At 39.7% G+C, this 23452-nt stretch overlaps 1 protein-coding gene across 9 annotated transcripts in view; it reads left to right on the top strand.

Annotated features, from left to right (window-relative positions):
* CFAP210 (cilia and flagella associated protein 210) overlaps positions 1–23452 on the top strand; it is a 56656-nt gene that overhangs the window by 20842 nt on the left and 12362 nt on the right. For all 9 annotated transcript variants that reach the window (XR_012421201.1, XR_012421202.1, XM_074009415.1 and 6 more), the window contains one exon: positions 12093–12249. Coding sequence is in view for 6 of the 9 variants with exons in the window: in XM_074009415.1 (XP_073865516.1) it covers positions 12093–12249 (157 nt within the window). In the remaining 3 variants the exon portion in view is untranslated. The remainder of the gene's footprint in view (positions 1–12092; positions 12250–23452) is intronic.

The following is a 23452-nucleotide window of genomic DNA, read 5'->3' as shown; positions in this document are numbered from 1 at the left end:
CTGATCCGCTTCATGTGTATACATTCTGAGGTTCAGGATGAAGCAGCCACATGGGGCAACTTTTCACATGGTATTGACAGAGATGCAAGAGAGCGAGCCCAAGCTTGCAAGAACACAACTAAACCCAAAGTCAATGGACAAGGAAGTATACTTGACCTTCCATCAGTCTAAAGCAAGTCACATGGCCAACCCCAAAAACAATAATGGAACAGAGAAGTAGACTTCCATTAAAGTGAGGCAGGAAGGGGAAGGGAGTGAATCTTTTCTGAATGATAAATCTAAACTACCATAGGAAGTTACTATTATTGTTTTGGTATATAGCCATGTGGAGTTTTTTTATGAAGGATTCATCAGGCTTATTGAAATATAATTTGCATTCAGTAAAATTCACCCTTTAAAAAGTATAGCTGCATAACTACCACTCAAATCAATATATAGAACATTTCCATCACCCCCAAAATTTCCCTCATGCCCCTTTGCTGTATAAGTTCTATCCCCTGCTCCTAGCCTCTGGAAGTCATTGATCTAGTGATAGACTTTTTTTTCTGAACGTATATACTCACGTTTTATAAAATGACATTTGAATTAGCAATATTGCCTTATTACATGCTTTTTTCATGTACCTGCATGTCATATGTATAATTATTTATCAAAATCACATTATATCTAAATGACACAGACATCAGTTCTCAGAATATATATATTGCCAAATTGTGTATTTTTCAATTCAGTCCTTAGTAACAAGGGAAGAAAAACCTTTGGATTTATTGTAATTTTTTTCTTTGGCAGTGTAGAGATCTAAACGTTTGTACAAGTTAGGGACAAAGCCATTGGCAGAGGGAGGCAAGTATTTGACCAGTGAATCACTTGTGTTTGAGAAATCTCTTGTTATATTGCAGCTCAGAGGTGGCAGTCAGATTTCCAGCAAGCTACTTGGCAAGTGCTAACACCTTTACAGGCTGTCTATCCTCCTATAGCCTTTGTATCTAGGCTGTGTTTGGGCCACAGCATGTTTTTTCCTTGTAGTATTTGTCAGTAGGTTAGAGGTTCAAGCTGGTGTAGGATTTATTTTAGTTATTTCTTTGGCATATCTTCAGTGCAGTCTCAGAAATGTTCATCAAGCTCTGATATCAGCATAAATTCCTTTACTTACTTCTCATGGTGGGCTTTGTCCTTGTGGATGGTGACCAAGTGTTACCTGTCCTCACTGTACTCTCAACTGTTCTATTTTCCTTTGAGATGTCTTGAAAATTTAGTTATGTGGATAAGACTAATGGTATAGAATTTATATTGGTTGCATTTTGGGGAATTAGGAGAGGAAGGATGTTGTGATGGTTAATATTAGATGTCAACTTGATTGGATTGAAGGATGCCTAGATGGCTGGTAAAGTATCATTTCTGGGTGTGTCTGCGAGGGTGTCACCAGAGGAGATAGATGTTTGAGTCAGTGGTCTGGGAGAAGAAGTCCCACCCTCAATGTGGGTGGGAACCATCCAGTCAGCTGCCAGCACAGCTAGAACAAAGCAGGCAGAAGAAGGTGGGCTAATCTTGCTTGCTGAGCCTTCTGGCTTCCTCCGTTATCAGTGCCAGATGCTTCCTTCTGCTTTTCCTGCCCTTGGACGTCAGATCCCAGGTTCTTCCATCATTAGACTCTGGGACTTGCACCAGTGGCTTGCTGGGGGCTCTCGGGCCTTTGGCCACAGACTGAAGGCTGCACTGTGAGCCTCCCTGGTTTTGAGGCTTTTGGACTCCGACTGAACACTACTGGTTTCTCTCTTCCTCAGTTTGCAGACAGCCTATTGTGGGACTTCGCCTTGTAATAGTGTGAGCTAATTCTCCCAAATAAACTCACACATACACACACACCCTCTTGGTTCTGTTTCTCTGGAGAACCCATGACTAATAGAGATGTTCAACATGTGAACCTGGGTTGCCAATTTGTTTCCAAAGTCCTACAGCTTAAATTTAATAAGAAACATTCAAGTCTGTAATTGAAAATAACATAGGAAATTATAAATGTATTATTATATATTTAAGTATATGAGTTTACAAACTTATCACCAAGCTATATTCTGTTGAATGTTTATTCGTGTATGGGTTTTATAGAATTCAGAATGCGTGTTACTTTAAAATACTGTTAGGAATAGTGATGAACCTATAAAAAACCTCTTTAAACCAATAGAAATGGAATAATAGCACTGGCGTTTACCTGAGTTGGGAAGAGGAGCATGTAGCAGAAAAGAGATGCAAAGGAGAATTCCTTTCCCCTTTCTTGAATAAGAGTTTATTCAGGAGCAAAATTTCAAAATAGGCTATTTATTCATTCGTTAGGATATTCCTTCCTTCATTAATTCATACAACATTTATTGAACAACCTCCATTTGCCAGTCACTATTCTAGTCATTGAGAATACAAAGATGAATATGATACAATCTTCTTAAGAAGTTCATGGCTGGGCGTGGTGGCTCATGCCTCCCAATCCCGGCACTTTGGGAGGCCAAGGTGGGTTGATCACTTGAGGTCAGGAGTTCGAGACCAGCCTGACCAACATGGTGAAACCCTGTCTCTACTAAAAAAATACAAAATTAGCCAGGCATGGTGGTACACGCCTATAATCCCAGCTAGTCAGGAGGCTGAGGCAGGCGAATTGCTTGAACCTGGGAGGTGAAGGTTGCAGTGAGCCGAGATTGTGCCATTGCGCTGCAGCCTGGGCAACAAGAGTGAAACTCCATCTCAAAAAAAAAAAAAAAAAGTTCAGAATCTGGGAGCAGAGAGCACAGAAATGGAACAAATAATTAGAATATAATGATAAATATTATTTTGGCAAATATGTGTAGAGAGTGTGTGGAAGTGTGTAAAATGAGTATCTGACCCAGTCTAGAGAAGGCTTTTCAGAAGAAACTGGCTCCTGCACCTAATTGCAAAGAATAAATAGTAATAAGCCACGCTAAGAGTGGGCTGTAGAGGTATTTGAAGCACAGGTGAAGGCCCAGAGTGGGATAGAATATGGTGGATTTGGAGAACTCCAAGTAGTCAAGATGGCTGTAGTATAAAAGATGAAAAATAAGGTTGGAGAGATAGGCTGGGATCAGCTCATGGTGTCTTTTGTAGGTCCTGTGCCTTAAGGCCTGCCAGAATTTGGAATGACTGTCTTCTTTGGGCAAAGACCATATTTTAATTATTTTTATCACAAAGAAATGGAAATTGCAGAATACCAAAGGGCAAGTCTCTTTTTGTGTGCCCTATTAATTGTATTACCAAGTGCTACCTTGTGGTGATTTAAAATATTTCCACACATTCTTTGATACTCCTTCCTTCAGAGGATGGAGCCCAATTTATTTCCCTCTTAAGTGTGGCTATACATAGTAACTCATTTCCAAGAAATAGAATGTGTCAGAAATAATGGTGGGTGACATCTAAGCTTAGGATACTAAAGGCATTGTGGCTTTCTCCTTGCCGTCTCCCATGGATTGCTCATTGGGGAATCTAACTGCCGTGGTGTAAGGATACTCAAGCAGATCAATGGAGAGGTCCATGTGGCAAGGACCTGACGTGTCCTGACACCAAATATGTGAAAGTGGATTCTCCAGCTTCCTTTAAGCCCTTGGATGACTACTACTTCAACTGGCATCTTGACTACAACATTAGTTGAGAACCATCCAACTAACTCAGTCTCAGGTTCCTGACTCTCAGGAATGGTATGAGATAATAAGTGTTTATTGTTTTAAGCTGTTAAGTTTTAGAGTAATTAGTTATTCAGGAATAGAAAATTGAAACACATTGCACAGCTGCTGGCCCTGTGCCTGAAAGTAAAAATTCTCACATACTTTCTAAACAATCTATAAACTCCAGACCTGGGAAGCCTATGCTACTGTGGGGGCTTTGACTAGTATAAGAGTCTTTGTGTGACTCATAGCCCGGTGGGTATGATGGGGATATGACACATAAGATACCACAGTGACACCAAAATCCCAAAATAGAGGGATTTTGACCAGGAATCTTATACATAATTATTAAAAAGAAACTTAATGCCATAGCTATAGACACTGTATAGGTCTTCTTTCTTCTATATATAGGTAAGCCTTTCTCTAGAAACAGACACATAGACTTTGCTTAAGAAAAAAATTCACTAATTACTCTCTGTTAATCCCATCAGCTTCACACACAAAGAAAGAAAAAATGGTCATAGGATAGTTTGCATCACTTTTCCCTGGATAAAGATTATTTAGGGAAAGAGTAGAAAGAGAGAAGAGGGCTTAAGTGATCTCATCCATTTTGCAGATGTAAGTACCATCCTAAATCTGATAGCTCTAGTCTAGACCATCCCTTTGAACCCCAGCTTCACATATCCAGCTGCTTCCATGGTATCTCCATTTCAACGTCTCATAGTATCTCAAACTTAAAATGTCTACACAGAATCATTGATTTCCAGTGGCATCTTTATCCAACCAGTTTTTCAAACCAGAAATCTAAGAATTCACCTTGATTCCTCATTTTTCTTTATCTTCCACGTCAGATCTCTCAGCAATTCATTTTGATTTTTTCTCCAAAACAAATCATGAATTTGGTTTATCATATAAGATGGCAAACTTAATTGAGGAATATTGTGTGTGTTCTGACTAGTTTATCATCTAGTCCAGGCCACCCTCATATATTCCATGGGTTATTGTATTAGACTCTTAATTGGCCTCACATTATTTATTTGCCAAATTCTTCTTTACTTATCATCCAGAGATATTTTATCAAGATGAAAATTGATCATATTATTATTCTACCTTAAGCACTTCAATGGCTTTCCATTCAACTTAAAATAAAATGGAAATTTGACATTCCCTGCAAGGCTCTGTATGATCTGGCCTGCCTACTTCTCAACCTCCTCTTCTACCATTCTGTCCTCTTAGTTATGATGCCTCCGTTACACTGATCTTCCAGGGCCTAGAGCATCTACCAAACCCTTGCTTGCCTCATGTTTTCTCTACTGTCTGCAATTTTACCTGTCCATTCTTCATCTGTGGACCTCTTACCAGCTCAGAGAGGCCTTCCTGTCTTAGAGTTCAACTTCATTGAAAGTTATCTAAGTACCTCAATTATGACTCTTTTACTTAGTCTCTTATTTTTTAAAAAACACTACAATTTGTAATTACATTGTCTATTTATAGGCATACCTTGTTTGTGCTTTGCTTTATTGTACTTTGCAGCTATTGTGTTTTTTTACAAATCGAAGGTTTGTGGCAACCCTGCATTGAGCGAATTTATCAGCACCATTTGTTCAGCAGCATGTCACTTTATGTCTCTGTGTCTCATTTTGGTAATTCTCGCAGTATTTCAAATTCCTCAATATTACTATATCTATTATGGTGATCTGTGATCAGTGATCTTTGATGTTACTATTGTAATGTTTTGAGGTGCCACGAACTGCACCCATATAAGATGGCAAACTTAATTGAGGAATATTGTGTGTGTTCTGACTGCTCTACCAAGCACTGTTCCCCTATCTCTCTCTCTTTCCTTGGGCTTCCTTATTCCCTGAGACACAACAATATTGAAATCAGGCCAATTAATAACCTTATAATGGCCTCTAAGTGTTCAAATGAAAGGAAGAGGTGCACACCTCTCATTTGAAGTCAAAAGCTAGAAATGATTAAGCTTAGTGAGGAAGACATGTCAAAAGCCAAAACAGGCTGAAAGCTGAATCTCTTCCACCAAACAGCCAAGCTGTGAATGCAAAGGAAAAGTTCTTGAAAGAACTTAAAAGTGCTACTCTAGTGAGCACACAAATGATAAGAAAGCCAAACAGCCTTATTGCTGATATGGAGAAAATTCTAGTGGTTTGGATAGAAGCTCAAACCAGCCCTGACATTCCCTTAAGCCAAAGCCTAATCCAGAACAAGGTCCTAACTCTCTTCAAGTCTGTGATGGCTGGAGAGGTACAGACACTGCAGAAGAAAAACTTGAAGCTAGCAGAAGTTGGTTCATGAGGTTTGAGGAAAGAAGCTGCCTCCATGACATAAATGTACAAGGTGAAGCATCAAGTGCTGATGTAAAAGCTGCAGCAAGTTATCCAGAAGATTTGGCTAAAATCATTGATGAAGGTGATAATACATTTCCAGTGTAGATGAAGCAGTCTTACATTGGAAGAAAATCCCATCTAGGACTTTCATAGCTAGAAGAGAAATCAATGCCTGGCTTCAAAGCTTCAAAGGGCAGACTGACTCACTTGTTAGCAGCTAATGTAGCTGGTGACTTTAAGCTGAAGCCAATGCTCATTTACCATTCTAAAAATCCTAGGACCCTTAAGAATTATGTTAAATCTTCTCTGCCTGGGCTCTGGAAATGGAACTACAAAGCTAAGATGGCATCACTTGTGTTTACAGCAAGGCTTACTGAATATTTTAAGCCCACTATTGACATCTACAGCTCAGAAAATAATATTCCTTTCAAAATATTACTGACCATTGACAATGCACCTGGTCATTGTCAGTGATCAGTAATAAGAGCTCTGATGGAGATATACAGGAGATTAATGTTGTTTTCATGGCTGTTAACATAACATCCATTCTGCAGCCCATGGATCAAGGAGTAACTTAGGCTTTCAAGTCTTACTATTAAAGAAATGCATTTCAGAAGACTATAGCTGCCATAGATAACGTTTCTTCTAATGGATCTGGGGAAAGTAAATTGAAAACCTTCTGGAAAGGATTCACCATTCCAGTTGCTATTAAGAACATTTGGGCCAGGTGCAGTGGCTCATGCCTGTAATCCCAGCACTTTGGGAGGCTGAGGTGGGTGGATCACCTGTGGTCAGGAGTTCGAGACCAGCCTGGCCAACATGGTCAAACCCTATCTCTACTAAAAATATAAAAATTAGCCAGGCATGGTGGTGGGCATCTGTAATCCCAGCTACTCGGGAGGCTGAGGCAGGAGAATCTCTTGAACCTGGGGGGCAGAGGTTGCAGTGAGCTGAGATTACGCCGTTGCACTCCAGCCTGGGCAATAAGAGTGAAACTCCATCTCAAAAAAAAAAAAAAAAAAAGAACATTTGTGATTCATGGAAGAAAGTTAAAAATATCAACATTAATAAGAGTTTGGAAGAAGTTGATTTCAGCCTTCATGGATGACTTTGAGGGGTTCAAGACTTCAGTGGAGAAAGTAACTGCAGATGTGGTGTCAATAGCAAGAGAACTAGAATTAGAAGTGGAGCCTGAAGATATGAGTGAATTGCTTCAATCTCATGATAAAACTTGAATGGATGAGAAGCTGATTCTTATGGATGAGCAAAGAAAGTGGTTTCTTGAGATGGAATCTGCTGTGGGTGAAGATGCTGTGAAAACCATTCAAATGACAGCAAAGGATTTAGGATATTATATAAACTTAGTTGATAAAGCAGCAGCAGGTTGAGAGGATTGACTCTAATTTTGAAAGAAGTCCTACTGTGGGTTAAATGCCCTCCAACAGCATTACATACTACAGGGAAACCTTCTGTGAAGAGTCGATCAATATGGCAGACTTCATTGTTGTCTTATTTTTTTTTCTGTTTTCTTCTTTTTGCCTTCCTTTCCTTTTCTTTTCTTTTCTTTTCTTTTTTTTTTTTGACAGAGTCTCACTCTGTCGCCCAGGTTGGAGTGCAGTGGTGCAATCTCGGCTCACTGCAAGCTCCGCCTCCTGGGTTCACTCCATTCTCCTGCCTCAGCCTCCCGAGTAGCTGGGACTACAGGCGCCCGCCACCATGCCTGGCTAATTTTTTGTATTTTTAGTAGAGACGGGATTTCACCGTGTTGGCCAGGGTGGTCTCGATCTCCTGACCTCATAATCTGCCTGCCTCGGCCTCCCAAAGTGCTGGGATTACAGGCGTGAGTCACTGCGCCCAGCCCATTGTTGTCTTATTTTAAATAAATTGCCACAGCCACTTCAGCCTTCAAAAACCACCACCCTGATCAGTCAGCACCCATCAACGTCAAGGCAAGACCCTCTGTTAGCAGAAAGATTCTGACTTCTTGAAGGCTGAGATGGTTGTTAGCATGTTTTAGCAATAAAGTATTTTTTAATTAAGATGTATACATTTTCTAGACATGATGCTATTGTATACTTAATAGACTACAGTATAGTGTAAACATAACTTTTATATGCAATGGGAAACTAAAACATTTGAATGGCTTACTTTATTGAGATATTCATTTTATTGCAGCAGTTTGGAACCAAACCCACAATATCTCTGAGGTATGCCTGTACTTTGTTTGTTTTTGCTTGTCTCCGTCACTAGAATGAGTGAGCCATATCTGTTTTATCATTGTAGTAGAAATTCAATAAATAGTAGGTAAATGAATGAGAGGTCTAAGGATTAGAGAAGAGTTAGGTATAATTCTTAAGTCCCTAGCATAGGTAACTGAAAAGGTGGTGGTACTGTTCACCAAAATAAAGAAAAGAGACCAAAAGGGTCAGTTTAGAAGAGAAGGATGATGAATTTGGTTTTAGATGTAGAGAAGGTAAAGTACCTATGTAATAGCCAGGTGATGATGCCTAATGGGTTGTCTCTATAAGAATCAAGGTAGGCTGGGCATGGTGGCTCATGCCTATCATCCTAGCAGTTTGGGAGGTCAAGCGGGGAGGATCACTTGAGCCCAGGAGTTCAAAGAGCATCCTGGTTAACATAGTGAGACCCCTGTGGAGTCCTAATTGGAGAAAAGTAGTCGGGCTGGTGGGAGCGAGAAAAAGCAAAACAGAAGATGCAGATAAGCTACAAGCCTGCCTTTTTTCCTGGTTCAGGACACATAGCCCTTCTGCACAAATAATTCACAATCTTCCTGTGCTCAACTACCACCAGCCACCTGCAAGTAAGCTCACTGCAACCTTGGTGTTATCAGTACTGCATAAAGCCCTCCTCAGCATACAGCATAAACACTATCCTATAAAATCTCCAGCAAGCCTTGTTTCCTCACCGCCAGCCTCTCTCTTGCAGGCTGCTTATTGCCTCACTGGCAATGTATTTTTATACTTTTTCTAATAAGGCTGCCTTTCTTTATCTACAATTGTCTTGGCAAATTCTTTTACCCCCATGCTAATACCCAGATAGCCATCTTTCCCCTGCAACAACTCTCTCTTTCTCTCTCAAACAAAAAAAAAAAAAAAAAAAAAAAAAGCTAGAATTAGCTGGGTGTGGTGGTACACACCTGTAGTTCCAGCTTGGGAGGCTGACGCAGAAGGATCACTTGAACCCAGGAGTTTGAGGTTGCAGTGAGCTATGAGGTTGCAGTGAGCTATGATTGCAACACTACACTCCAGCCTGGATGAGAGAGTGAGACCCTCTCTCAAAAAACAATTTTTAAAAATGAAAGAATCAAACTTGTCTATTGTAATAGAGAGAGAGAGAGAGAGAACTCGGTTTGGATGTTTGACTACTGACTTCGTTTTTAGGCCTCACTCTCACTTCCCTTTTGGCCCTACATCTGTACAGGCTGATAAGAAGGGTCCTGGAACTCTCCTCCTCCTCTTTTGGCACCAGTACTTAATTTAAATCCCTCCTGCTCAGAAACTTTTCCTCAGTCCCACCTCTTAGCCATTAATAAAGGCCCCAAACCCACTCCCTCTGCTTTGTCCAAAGCAATCAAGACCTACTTGTGCCTGCCCAGCTCTTCCCAGGAGTCCCTCGTGTGAGTAATACTTTCTACCAAGTTTTCTTGGGATGTAATGTCATCAGTCTGGACATCTGAACCAAATTTTGGGTAGTAGTCTTTCCTGCTTTTACAGGAAAACTGTGCAACATCTATGTAAGCCCAAGAATCAGATCTGTGCTAGATAAGTACAGATTTGGAACCTTCAGAATGTGAATCAAGGATAGCAAGGAGCCTACTCAAGGAGAGCAAGGCGTTGACATATTCAGCTCTAATTTCCTGGTAGAGGCTGCCCAATGCATTGTTTGAGAAGGACCAAGGATCAGCAGGAAAGAGTTTTGTGTTGGTGGCTGACATCTGCTTTGGGAATGGGAGTTGGAAGTAATGATATGAATGTTATGTATTTCTTCCTTGAACTAGAGGATCTCAAATTTACTTCAGCAAGTTAACTTTGCATTAAGCCAAATTAATGGCATGTGGATGACAAGTCTATTCAAACTACCCAAACTAAGGAGAAAGTCTCTTTTGACAGCGAATTAAATTTTTAATTATTGTAAATTATTGTGTAAGTCACTGGCAATATATTATATTTTAACTGACATTAGAGACGTTTTTGTTATTCTTAGAATAGGTAATTTTTTTGCTGAAATGACAAATTATCCAATGGATGCATAGTTATAATGTTAGTAATTTCCAGATTTGCTAAGAAATGCTAAAGTTGAAAAATTTTAAAGTATCTTGTTTTCCCTTAAAAGTAGCAATTTAAAAATTTCAAAAGCTTCTGTTTTTAGAATTGGATAAATCTCTTTTTATAATGTTCTTCAAATCTTTCTTTTTTTTGAGACAGAGTCTTGCTCTCACCCAGGCCAGGGTGCAGTGGTGTGATCTCAGCTCTCTGCAACCTCTGCCACCCAGGTTCAAGCGATTTCCTTTCTCAGCCTCCCAAGTAACTGGGTGTACAGGTGGGCACCACCACATCTGGCTAAATTTTTTTTTTTTTTGGTAGAGATGGGGTTTCATTATGTTGGCCAGGCTGGTCTCAAACTCCTGACCTCAGGTGATCTGCCCACCTTGGCCTCCCAAAGTGCTGGGATTACAGCGTGAGCCACTGCGCCCAGCCTTGAGTTTTTTTTTTTTTTTTTAGGGCAATCATAAACCTGGTTTAGCATTGACCAACAGTGATCTTTTTATTACCTCCTCCTAAAGAGAGTGACTCTGACTCTAAAGCTTATTATTCTGCACAGATGAATCAAGTAGGAATCTCCTGTCCTGAATTGGCTTAACAGTAACAAAGTAAACTTGTTGGCTTACTTAACTGTATAGTCCTCCATGGCATAGGGGAAGGGAATTTTCCCTTCCCTAAAGCTGAGTGAGGGGACTCCAGTAAAAAATGTTTTCTCGATTGGGTGCATATGAAAGAAAGGTTGGCTGGGTACATTGGCTCATTCCTGTAATCCCAACACTTTGGGAGGCTGAGGCGGGAGGATTGCTTCAGGCCAGGAGTTTGAGACCAGCCTGGACAACATAGCAAGACCCCATTTCTATAGAAGAAAAATTTTTAAAGAAAGAAAGGTTTATTCCTTAGTCATTCATCTATTTAGGTGGGTTGTTGACCTACCCTGTGCCTACCTTTTCAGGAAAAAAGAGAGAGCGAGAGAGAGGGCAGATAGAGTAGTGAGAAAGCCTGTATATTGTTGATTGGCTAACAAGGATGCATGGATTTTCCATGGGCAAGGAGACAACTTGGACTTGTGCTGTCTTGCCAGTATGCAGAGGTTTGGCTGCCGGATGAGAGGCCTTTGAGACCTGGAGTCTTTACTAAACTACTTAGAGTGGGAGCTCCTGGTAGTGATGGTGGTGGGGTTTAGGGGTGAGTTGAAGAGATGGAGCTGGAGCTAAATCACTCAGATCAGGGCTCTGCAGTGAGGAGGACCCTCAGGGATCTCTGAGGAACTCACACATAAGTTTGGAAAGACAGCCAGGGAGGCTGACCACTCAGAAGAAATTATCAGCTAGTCAGTATTGGCTACAGAAAGAATTACAACGCAAGTGGTCAGTTGAGTAAGGAGACCGTTCTTCCTCTCATTCCATCAAACTGCATTCCTTGAGAGGCTAGACCCACAGCTTATATAGCATCATCTAGGGCTGAAGTTGGGAAGCACTAGGGATTAGGAACCTTTCTGTAAAATAATGTCACTATTTCTTCTTACTGTCATCCCATTAACTGGTTCTTTCTAAAGGAAAAGAACTTACTTGGGTGAAAAATGAAATAAATTTTGAGGCAAGGAAAGTATTGCCAATTCTAGGTTAACCAAGATTGGATTAGTTTTAATCACTGCTGTTTAATGTCTGTTCTTTTCCCCCAAAGAAATTCACAACTTCCTTGCGGCTTCAGCTCATTCCAGGTTGGAACTGAATTCATTTCTTAAAAATATAGCCTATTTTTCTGCTTTGTTCTCAATTATAATTATGTTTTTGCTTTAGAATAAAGGAACATGAGGAAGAAGAAGAAAGAAGGAAAAAGCGTGAAGAAAAAGATGCCGAAGAAATAAAGCGACAGAATGCATTATATGAAATTGAAATGAGAAAAAAACTAGAAAAGAAAAGAGAAGAGATGCATGAAAGCAGGAGACGGTTTCTCGTAAGTTGAAAGTGCAAAAGTTCCAAAAAGGTTCAAAGTCAAATGCCCAACTTTTAAAATTAATACATAATATATTTGTACATGTTTATAGAGTACATGTGGTATTTTGATCCATACATACGTTATGTAATGATCAAATAAGGGAATTTAGGTTATCTGTCACCTTGAACATTTATCATTTCTTTGTGTTGGGAACATTTCAAATCTTCTAGTTATTTTGAAATGTACAATATATTGTTGTTAACTATAGTCCCCCCACTATGCTATCAAACACTAAAACTTATTCCTTATATCTAAAACTTTGTACATCCCCACTGTGTCTCCACGTCCTTACCAGCTTCTGATAGAATAACTGTCATTCTAGTCTCTGCTTTTTAGCTCACACATAATGAGTGAGAACATAGTATATTTGTCTTTCTGTGCCTGCAAATGCCTAACTTTTAATATTAAAAAAAAAAGTGGGGTAGAAAAGGAGTTGCTATTAAGTTGGGTTTCTAAGGGAATGTATACTGTTGGGATAGCTATATTTGCTGTGGTTTTATATGCATGTGCTCTCATGCACGAACAAGACAGAGAGAAGAGAAAATGATATTTTAAAACAATGAATTTATTTTCTTAAGAGTTGTGGGGAATGAATGGGGTGATTTATGTTTGGGGTCTGTTGTGCCATTAATATGTGCTCCACAAACGGTAATATTTTTGTCACAGTTCACCACAGGGGCATGTTTGGAGGGTCTCCTAGTCGTAGTGTCACTGCCCTCTAGCTCCAGGCCTGGGGCTTTCCCTAGCACTGCTGAGGAGCCGTCTGTGCAGGTCAGCCCCTCGAGGGCAGAGGAGAGGGGCCGAGTAATTGGAGGTTCAAGAGGAGGATAAAAGAATAAGGATAGAGTTATGAGCAGTGCCTGAAAATGCCCAGCCTACAGAGTCTTTGAGAAGGAAATTTATAATTAGGTGAATGTGGTATTGAAAGATGCAAATGGCATCTTGGAGGACTTGCAGTCATACAGAGGAGATGACCATAAAATACAAGAGGCAATCCAGCAGCCAGCAGATGAGAAGTTGGAAGAGAAGGCATGGGGTGCATTTGTTCCACTGGGAGGCAAATTAAAGAAATCTTATGAATTGTCTCAGCAGTAAGAAGCAGCATTAAAATGTCTTCAGAGAGCCTTGACAAGTACCCCATGTTCTCCCACCCAGCATCTAGTGCAAAAATAGACTTTTGCTAAAGAGTTTGCAGAAATTCTTCATTTCACACTCTGGTTTGATGAACTCAGGATGACAAATCCTGCTATACAGAATGATTTCAGCTATTATAGAAGAACACTGAGTTGTATAAGGATTAATAATGTATCATCAGGCCGAGCACAGTGAGTGGCTCATGCCTATAATCCTAGCACTTTGGAAGGCTAAGGCAGGCAGATCTCTTTGAGCTCAGGAGTTCGAGACCAGCCTGGCCAACATGGTGAAACCCTGTCTCTACAAAAAATACAAAAATTAGCCAGGCATGGTAGTGCACGCCTGTGGTCCCAGCTACTCAGGAGGCTGAGGCTGGAGGATTGCTTGAGCCCAGAAGTAGAGGCCGCAGTGAGTCAAGATCATGTCACTGCACTCCAGCCTGGGCAATAGAGCAAGACTCTGTCTCAAAAAAATATATATATATATATACACACACACACATATGTGTATATATATGTGTGTGTGTGTGTGTATATCAAATAACCTAATGAGGCATCTTAAAGAACTAGAAAAGCAAGAGCAAACCAAACCCAAAATCCCAAGACACAACCCAAGTGCAAAATTAGTAGAAGAAAATAAATAATAAAGATCAGAGCAGAAATAAATGAAATTGAAGCAAAAAAAAAAAAAAATACGAAAGAGCAATGAAATGAAAATTTGGTGGTTTTGTTTTGTTTTGTTTTGTTTTTGAGACGGAGTCTTGCTCTGTCTACCAGGTTGGAGTGCAGTGGTGTGATCTCAGCTCACTGCAACCTCCGCCTCCTGGGTTCAAGCGACTCTTCTGCCTCAGCCTCCTGAGTAGCTGGGATTACAGGCACGCACCATCATGCTCAGCTAATTTTTCTATTTTTTTAGTAGAGACAAGATTTCACCATGTTGGCCAGGCTGGTCTTGGACTCCTGACCTCATGATCTGCTTGCCTAGGCCTCCCAAAGTGCTGGGATTACAGGCATGAGCCACCGTACTCGGCCTGAAACTTTTTTTTTTTTTTTTAAAGATAAACAAAATTTACAAACCTCTAGCCAGATTAACTAAGAGAAAAAGAGAAGACCTGAATGAAAAAACTCAGAGATGAAAACTAAGACATTACAGCTGATGCTGCAGAAATTCAAAGGATCATTAGAGGCTACTACGAACAACTATATGTCAATGAATTGGACAATCAAGAATACATGGGTAAGTTCCTAGACACATACAACCTACTGAGATTGAACCATGAAGAAATCCAAAACCTGAACAGACCAATAACAAGGGATGAGATTGATGCCATAATAAAAAGTCTTCCAGTAAAGAAAAGCCTGGGACCCAATGGCTTCACTGCTGTATTCTACCAAACCTCCAAAGAAGGACTAATGCCAATCCTACTTAGACTATTCTGAGAAATAGAGGAGGAATACTTTCACACTTAAAACATACCTTTAAAAGGAATACTTTCACACTCATTCTGTGATGCCAGTATTACCCTGATACCAAAACCAGACAAAGATACATCAAAAAAAGAATACTACAGGCCAGTGTCTCTGATGAATGTTGATACAAAAATCCTCAACAAAATAGTAGCAAACTGAATTCAACAATACATTAGTAAGATAATTCATCATGACGAACGAAGTGGGATTTATCCCTGGGATGCAAGGATGGTTCAACATATGGAAATCAATCAATGTGATATATAAACAGAATGAAGGACAAAACCAAATGATCATTTCAATTGATGCTGAAAAAGCATTTGAAAAAATTCACCACTCTTTCATGATAAAAATCCCCACAAAACTGGGGATAGAAGGAACATACTTCAACATAATTAAAGGCATATATGACAGACCCACAGCTAGAACCATACTGAATGGGGAAAATTTGAAAGCCTTTTCTCTATGATCTGGAACACAACAAGGATGTCCAGTGTCACCACTGTTATTCAACAATGTACTGAAAGTCCTAGCTAAAGCAATCAGATAAGAGAATGAAACAAAAGGCATCCAAAATAGAAAGTAAGAAGTCAAATTATCCCTGTTTGCAGATGATATGATCTTATATTTGGAAGGCCCTAAAGACTGTTCCAAAAATGTATTAGAGCTGATGAGCAAATTCAGTAAAGTTGCAGGACACAAAATCGACACATAAAAATCAGTAACATTTCTGTATGCCAACAGTAAACAGTCTGAAAAAGAAATCAAGAAAGTAATCCCATTTACACAGCTACAAATAAAATAAAATGCCTAGGAATTAATCAAAGAAGTGAAAGATCTCTACCATGAAAACTATAAAACACTGATGCAAGAAATTGAAGAAGACACAAAAAATGGAAAGATATTCCATGTTCATGGATTGGAAGAATCAATGCTATTCAAATGTCCATACTACTGAAAGCAGACTACAGAGTCAGTGCAATCCCTGTCAAAATACCAATGACATTCTTCACAGAAATAGAAAAAAAAACAATCCTAAAGTTTATATGGAACCACAAAAGACCCAGAATAGCTAAAGCTATCCTGAGCAAAAGAGTGAAACTGGAGGAACCACATTGCCTGACTTCAAATTATACTACAGAGATACAGTAGCCAAAACACCATGGTACCAGCATGAGAAAAGATACACAGACCAATGGAACAGAATACAGAACCCAGAAATAAATGTATACACCTACAGTGAACTCATTTTCTTATTTTTAAATTTTTGTTTATTTTAAAATTATTTTTGAGATGGAGCTTGCTCTGTTGCCCAGGCTGGAGTGCAGGGGTGTGATCTTGGTTTAACTCTGCCTCCCAAGTTCAGGTGATTCTCTTGCCTCAGCCTCCCAAATAGCTGGGTTTAAGGCACCCACCACCATGCCTGGCTAATTTTTGTATTTTTGAGTAGAGATGGGATTTCACCATGTTGGCCATGGCTCGTCTCAAACTCCTACCTCAAGAGATCCGCCTGCCTTTGTCTCCCAAAGTGCTGGGAATACAAATGTGAGCAACCATGCCTGATCCCTACAATGAACTCATTTTCGACAAAGGTGCCAAGAACATATGTAGGAGAAAAGACAGTCTCTTCAGTAAATGGCGCTGGGTAAACTGGATATCCATATGCAAAAGAATGAAACTAGACCCCTATCTCTCACCATACACAAAAATCAAATTAGGATAGGCCCAGTGGCTCACACCTATAATTCCAGCACTTTGGGAGGCCAAGGCAGGAGGATCACTGGAGGCCAGGAACTTGAGACCAGCCTGGGCAACATAGCAAGACCCTACCTTTCTCTCTCTCTCTCTCTCTCTCTCTCTCTTTCTCTCTCTCTCTCTCTCTCTCTATATATATATATATATATATTTGATTAAAAATCAAATCAAAGTGGATTAAAGACTTAAATCTAACACCTCACACTATGAAACTACTAGAAGAAAACCTTGAAGAAACTCTTTAGGACATTGGACTGGACAAAGATTTCTTGAGTAATACCCTATAAGCACAGGCAACTAAAGCAAAAAGGGACAAACTGGATCATATCAAGTTAAAAAGCTTCTGCACAGCAAAGGAAACAAAATAGTGAAGAGACAACCCACAGAATGGGAGACAGTATTTGCAAATTATCCATCTGACAAGAGATTGATAACCAGAATATATAAGGAGCTCAAACAACTCAATAGGAAAAACAAATCTAATAATCTGATTTTTAAATGGGCAAAGATCTGAATAGACATTTCTCAAAAGAAGACATACAAATGGCTAAGAGGTTGATATAGTTTGGCTCTGTGTCCCCACCCAAATCTCATGTTGAATTGTAATTCCCAATGTTCAGGGAGGGACCTGCTGGGATGTGATTGGATCATGGGGGTGGATTTTCCCCTTGCTGTTCTCATGATAGTAAGTTCTCATGAGATCGGGTTGTTTAAAAGTGTGTAGCACTTTCCCCTTTACTCTCTCTCCTGCTGCCATGTAAAGATGTGCCTTGCCTCCCCTTTGCCTTCTGCCATGATTGTAAGTTTCCTGAGCCCTTCCCAGCCATGCTTTCTGTACAGCCTGTGGAACTGTGAATCAGTTAAACCTCTTTTCTTTATAAATTACCCAGTCTCAGGTAGTTCTTTATAGCATTGTAAGAACGGACTAATACAGAAAATTGGTACTGAGGGTGGGGCATTGCTATAAAGATACCTGAAAATATGGAAGTGACGTTGGAACTGGGTAAGAGACAGAGGTTGAAGCAGGAGCTCAGAAGAAGACAGGAAGATGAGAGACAGTTTAGAACTTCCTACAGACTTGTTGAATGGTTGTAACCAAAATGCTGATAGTCATGTGGACAATGAAGTCCAGGCTAAGGTGGTATTAGATGCAGATGAGGAACTTATTGGGAAATAAATGGAGTAAAGGTCACTCTTACTACGCTTTAGTAAAGAGACTAGCAGCCTTGAGTCCCTGCTTTAGAGATCTAGAGCAGGAATGCTTTTTACAGCACCCAAGTCACCCCTTGAATGCTTTGCTTCTTAGAATTTTTTTCTGCCAGATACCCTAAATCATCTCTCTCAAATTCAAAGTTCCACAGATCTCCAGGGCAGGGGCAAAATGCCACCGGTCTCTTTGCTAAAACATAACAAGAGTCATGTTTGCTCCATTTCCCAACAAGTTCTTCATCTCCATCTGAGACCACCTCAGCCTGGATCTTATTGTCCATATCGCTATCAGGTTTTTGGTCAAAGCCATTCAACACGTCTCTAGGAAGTTCCAAACTTTCCCATATTTTCTTGTCTTCTTCTGAGCCCTGCAAACTGTTTCAACCTCTGCCTGTTACTCAGTTCCAAAGTCACTTCCATATTTTCGGGTATCTTTTCAGCAATGCCCCACTCTGCTGGTACCAATTTACTGTATTAGTGAATTTTCACACAGCTAATAAAGACATATCTGAGACTGGACAATTTACAAAAGAAAGAGGTTTAATTGGATTTACAGTTCCACATGGCTGGGGAAGCCTTACAATCATGGTGGAAGGCAAGGAGGAGCAAGTCATGTCTTACATGGATGGCAGCACGCAAAGAGAGAGAGCTTGTGTGGGAGAACTCCTCTTTATAAAACCTTCAGATCTCATGATACTTATTCATTATCATGAGAACAGTATGGAGGAAACTGCCCCTGTGATTCAATTATCTCTCATTGGATCTCTCCCACAACATGTGGGAATTATGGAAGTACAATTCAAGAGAAGATTTGGGTGGGGACACAGAGTTAAACCATGTCAGCCACTGTCCTACAGACCCCAGAATGGTAGATCCATTGACATCTTGCACCGTGCACCTGGAAAAGCCTCAGGCATTCAACACCAGTCCATGAAAGCAGCTGTACCCTGCAGAGACACAGGGGTGGAACTGCCCAAGGCCATGGGAGTCCACCCCTTGCATCAACATGCCCTGGATATGAGACATAGAGTCAAAGAAGATTATTTAGGAACTTTAAGATTTAATAACTACCAATGATCATACTGCCCAAGGTAATTAATAGATTCAATGCCATCCCCATCAAGTTACCAATGACTTTCTTCACGGAATTGGAAAAAACTAAAGTTCATATGGAAGCAAAAAAGAGCTTGCATTGCCAAGACAATCCTAAGCCAAAAGAACAAAGCTGGAGGCATCATGCTACCTGACTTCAAACTATACTACAAGGCTACAGTAACCAAAACAGCATAGTACTGGTACCAAAACAGAGATATAGACCAATGGAACAGAACAGAGCCCTCAGAAATAATACCACACATCTACAACCATCTGATCTTTGACAAACCTGACAAAAACAAGAAATGGGGAAAGGATTCCCTATTTAATAAATGGTGCTGGGAAAACTGGCTAGCCATATGTAGAAAGCTGAAACTGGATCCCTTCCTTACACCTTATACAAAAATTAATTCAAGATGGATTAAAGACTTAAATGTTAGACCTAAAACCATACAAACCCTAGAATAAAACCTAGGCAATACCATTCAGGACATAGGCATGGGCAAGGACTTCATGACTAAAACACCAAAAGCAATGGCAACAAAAGCCAAAATTGACAGATGGGATCTAATTAAACTAAACAGCTTCTGCACAGCAAAAGAAACTACCATCAGAGTGAACAGGCAACCTACAGAATGGGAGAAAATTTTTACAATCTACCCATCTGACAAAGGGCTAATATCCAGAATCTACAAAGAACTTAAACAAATTTACAAGAAAAAAAATCAAACAACCCCATCAAAAAGTGGGAAAAGGATATGAACAGACATTTCTCAAAAGAAGACATTTATGTAGCCAACAGACACATGAAAAAATGTTCATCACTGGCCATCAGAGAAATGCAAATCAAAACCACAATGAGATACCATCTCACACCAGTTAGAATGGCGATCATTGAAAAATCAGGAAACAACAGGTGCTGGAGATGATGTGAAGAAATAGGAATGCTTTTACACCGTTGGTGGGACTGTAAACTAGTTCAACCATTGTGGAAGACAGTGTGGCGATTCCTCAAGGATCTAGGACTAGAAATACCATTTGACCCAGCCATCCCATTACTGGGCATATACCCAAAGGATTATAAATCATACGGCTATAAAGACACATGCACACATATGTTTATTGTGGCACTACTCACAATAGCAAAGACTTGGCACCAACCCAAATGTCCATCAATGATAGACTGGATTAAGAAAATGTGGCACATATACACCATGGAATACTATCAGCCATAAAAAAGGATAAGTTCGTGTCCTTTGTAGGGACATGGATGAAGCTGGAAACCATCATTCTCAGCAAACTATCACAAGGACAGAAAACCAAGCACCACATATTCTCACTTATAGGTGGGAATTGATCAATGAGAACACTTAGATACAGGGTGGGGAACATCACACACCGACAGGGACCTGTCGTGGGGTGAGGGGAGGGGAGAGAGATAGCATTAGGAGATATACCTAAAGTAAATGACGAGTTAATGGGTGCAGCACACCAACATGGCACATGTATACATATGTAATAAATCTGCACGTTGTGCACATGTACCCTAGAACTTAAAGTATAATTAAAAAAAAAAAAGATTTAATAACTGCCCTGCTGGGTTTTGGACTTGCATGCAGCCTGTAGCTCTTTTGTTTTGGCCAATTTCTCCATTTTGGAACAGGAGCATTTACCCAATGCCTGTATCCCCGTTGTATCTTGAAATTAATTAGCTTGTTTTTTATTTTATGGCCTCATAGGTGGGAGAGACTTGCTTGTCTCAGATGAGACTTTGGACTTGAACTTTTGAGCTAATGCTGGAATGAGTGGAGACTTTTGGGGACTGTTGGGAAGGCATAATTGGTTTTGAAATATGAGAAGGACATGAGATTTGGGAGAGGTTAAGAGCAAAATGATATGGTTTGGTTCTGTGTCGCCACCTAAATCCCTTGTTGAATTATGATCCCGAATGTTGGAGGTGGGTCCTGATGGGAAGTGATTAGATCACGGGGAGTGGTTTCTAATGGTTTAACACCATCCTCCTAGTGCTGTCTTGTGAGTGAATTCTTATGAGATTTGATTGTTTAAAAGTGGGTAGCACTTCCCCCTTCACACTCTCTCTGTCTTGCCATCATATGAAGACATGCTCACTTCCTCTTTGCCTTATGCCATGATTGTTGTTTCCTGAGGCCTCCCGGCCATGATTCCTGTACAATCTGTGGAACTGTGAGCCTATTAAACCTCTTTTCTTCATAAATACCCAGTTTCAGGTAGTTCTTTATAATAATTTGAGAATGGACTAATATAGTAGGTATCATAAGACTCTATGATTAAGTATATTCAGTGGGAGCATTTGCCAAAACTTTCAAACTTGATGTGAAAGTTTGTATCAAAGTTCTTTTTTTTTAAAGCCTAATCTGATAGACAAAGGTAACATATCTTCCTGATTTTTTATTTATTTTATTTTTTGAGATAGGGTCTTGCTCTGTTGCCCAGGCTGGAGTGCAGTGGCACGATCACAGCTCACTGAAGCCTTGACTTCCCAGGCTTAAGTGATTCTCCCACCTTAGCATTCTGAGTAGATGGGACTAGTCATACACCACTATGCCTGGTTACTTTTTAAAATTTTTTTATAGAGATGGGGTGTTTCCTAGGCTGGTCTCCAACTCCTGAGCTCAAGCGGTCCTTCTGCCTTGGCCTCCCATGGTTCTGGGATTATTGATGTGAGCTACCACAACTGGCCTGTATCGAAGTTCTTAAGGACCAACCTCCTAATAGTGTAGGATATCTTCTAAATGCTCTCTGGTACACAATAAAACATTTGAATGATCAGACTAACTCCAAGCAAATTAAATTCATGCTGCAGTAACAGTTCAGGAATAAGCACCTGTTGTAGACAGAAGACAGTATTCTGCACTGACTGAGAATACAATTTTTTAGTGATTGCAATTACCATGTCATTTTTCTTGCTTTTATGTATTCCTCTGTTCCTCTTCCCTCCTTTAAGATCATGTTCATGTTCTTAAGACTTCGTCTCTATGCCCAAATTAGTAAAATTATACTCTAAAGAGATACTGTCCTTTCGAACAGGTCACCTACAGCAGCTAATTATTGGGGTCTCTACTGAGAAAAATTCTGTGACTTTTAACTAAATATTTTCAAATGTGAATTTTGGGGAAACTAATATTTATTTGCTTCTCCTACATGGCAAAACTGCCAGTTCTGCTATTTGAAAACCCCCAATGACTTTATTTTCTACCATCACTTTTTTCATGTGCTGCGAAAATGAAAATGTTTAAATTAAGTGTGTTGTACAAATGGTAGCCAACACAAACTTTTTTTTTTAAATTTGTAAGAGTTTAAAGTTTTAATTTTACATTTTGACCTTTTTTGTAAGGGTGTATGTTATGTGTTTAACCTTTGTTAACATTAAAAACTGTGATGTGTGCGTAGAATATTACTTTCTAGGGCTAAATCTCTGATTTCCTGAATCTTACGTCTTTTTCTTTCTTGATTTACTCCCTCATCTTGCTAAAATACACCTTGTAGTAGCTTCCTTAAGAAAGGGTGTATGAGAGGTAAAATGTTTTAATTATCTGAAAAGTTTATTTTATTTTTAATCATTTTTATTTATTTTATTATTTTTTAAGGACCAGTATGATAGTATGAAAAGCTTATCTTTTAAAGTCATGCATGATTTATAGTTTGATTGGTTATAGAATTCTCGGTTCAGAATTCAGAATTTTGTATTCACTGTTCTGTATTCCTTTGGCATCCAGTATTGCTATTGAAAAGTATGATGCCATTGATGATCTTCATCTGACATATGCAATTATTTTTACTTTTCTTTCTTTCTTTTTTCTTTTCTTTTCTTTCTTTTTTTTTTTTTTTTTGAGACAGTTTCACCCTGCCTCCCTGGCTGGAGTGCAGTGGCATGATCTTGGCTCACTGCTGCAACCTCCACCTCCTGGGCTTAAGCACTTCTTGTGCCTCAGCCTCCCGAGTAGCTGGGATTACAGGCATGTGCCACATACCTGGCTAATTTTTGTACTTTTAGTAGAGACAGGGTTTCGCCATGTTGGCTAGGCTGGTCTCGAACTCTTGGCCTCAAGTGATCTGTCTGCCTTGGCTTCCTGAAGTGCTGTGATTACAAGGGTGAGCCACTATGCCTGGCCATTTTGCTTTTTTTTTCTTCTTTCTGTCTTTCTGAATGGTTTTAGGGTCCTGTCTTTATCTCTTGTGCTCCAAAATTTTACAGTGATGTGCCTTGAATTATGTGCCTTCATTCATTTTTCTGGGCACTCAGTTGATGCTTTTATTCTGTAAACTCATATTTCTTTCATCCTGAGAACTTTTATTGTTTTATTTCTTAGATAATTTTGTCCCCTTCCATTTTATCTTTCTGTTCTAGAATCCCTCTGATAGACATTGGATTTTTTGAAATAATGCTGTAATTTCTAAGAATCTTTTCTCATTAGTTAAGATAAGGCTTAAATGCATATGATAGAAAACCGCAAATA

This window comes from Macaca fascicularis, chromosome 12 (genome assembly GCF_037993035.2).
Source record: "Macaca fascicularis isolate 582-1 chromosome 12, T2T-MFA8v1.1".
NCBI classification, from domain to species: Eukaryota; Metazoa; Chordata; class Mammalia; order Primates; family Cercopithecidae; genus Macaca; species Macaca fascicularis.
This window is presented reverse-complemented; position numbering and strand designations above follow the sequence as displayed.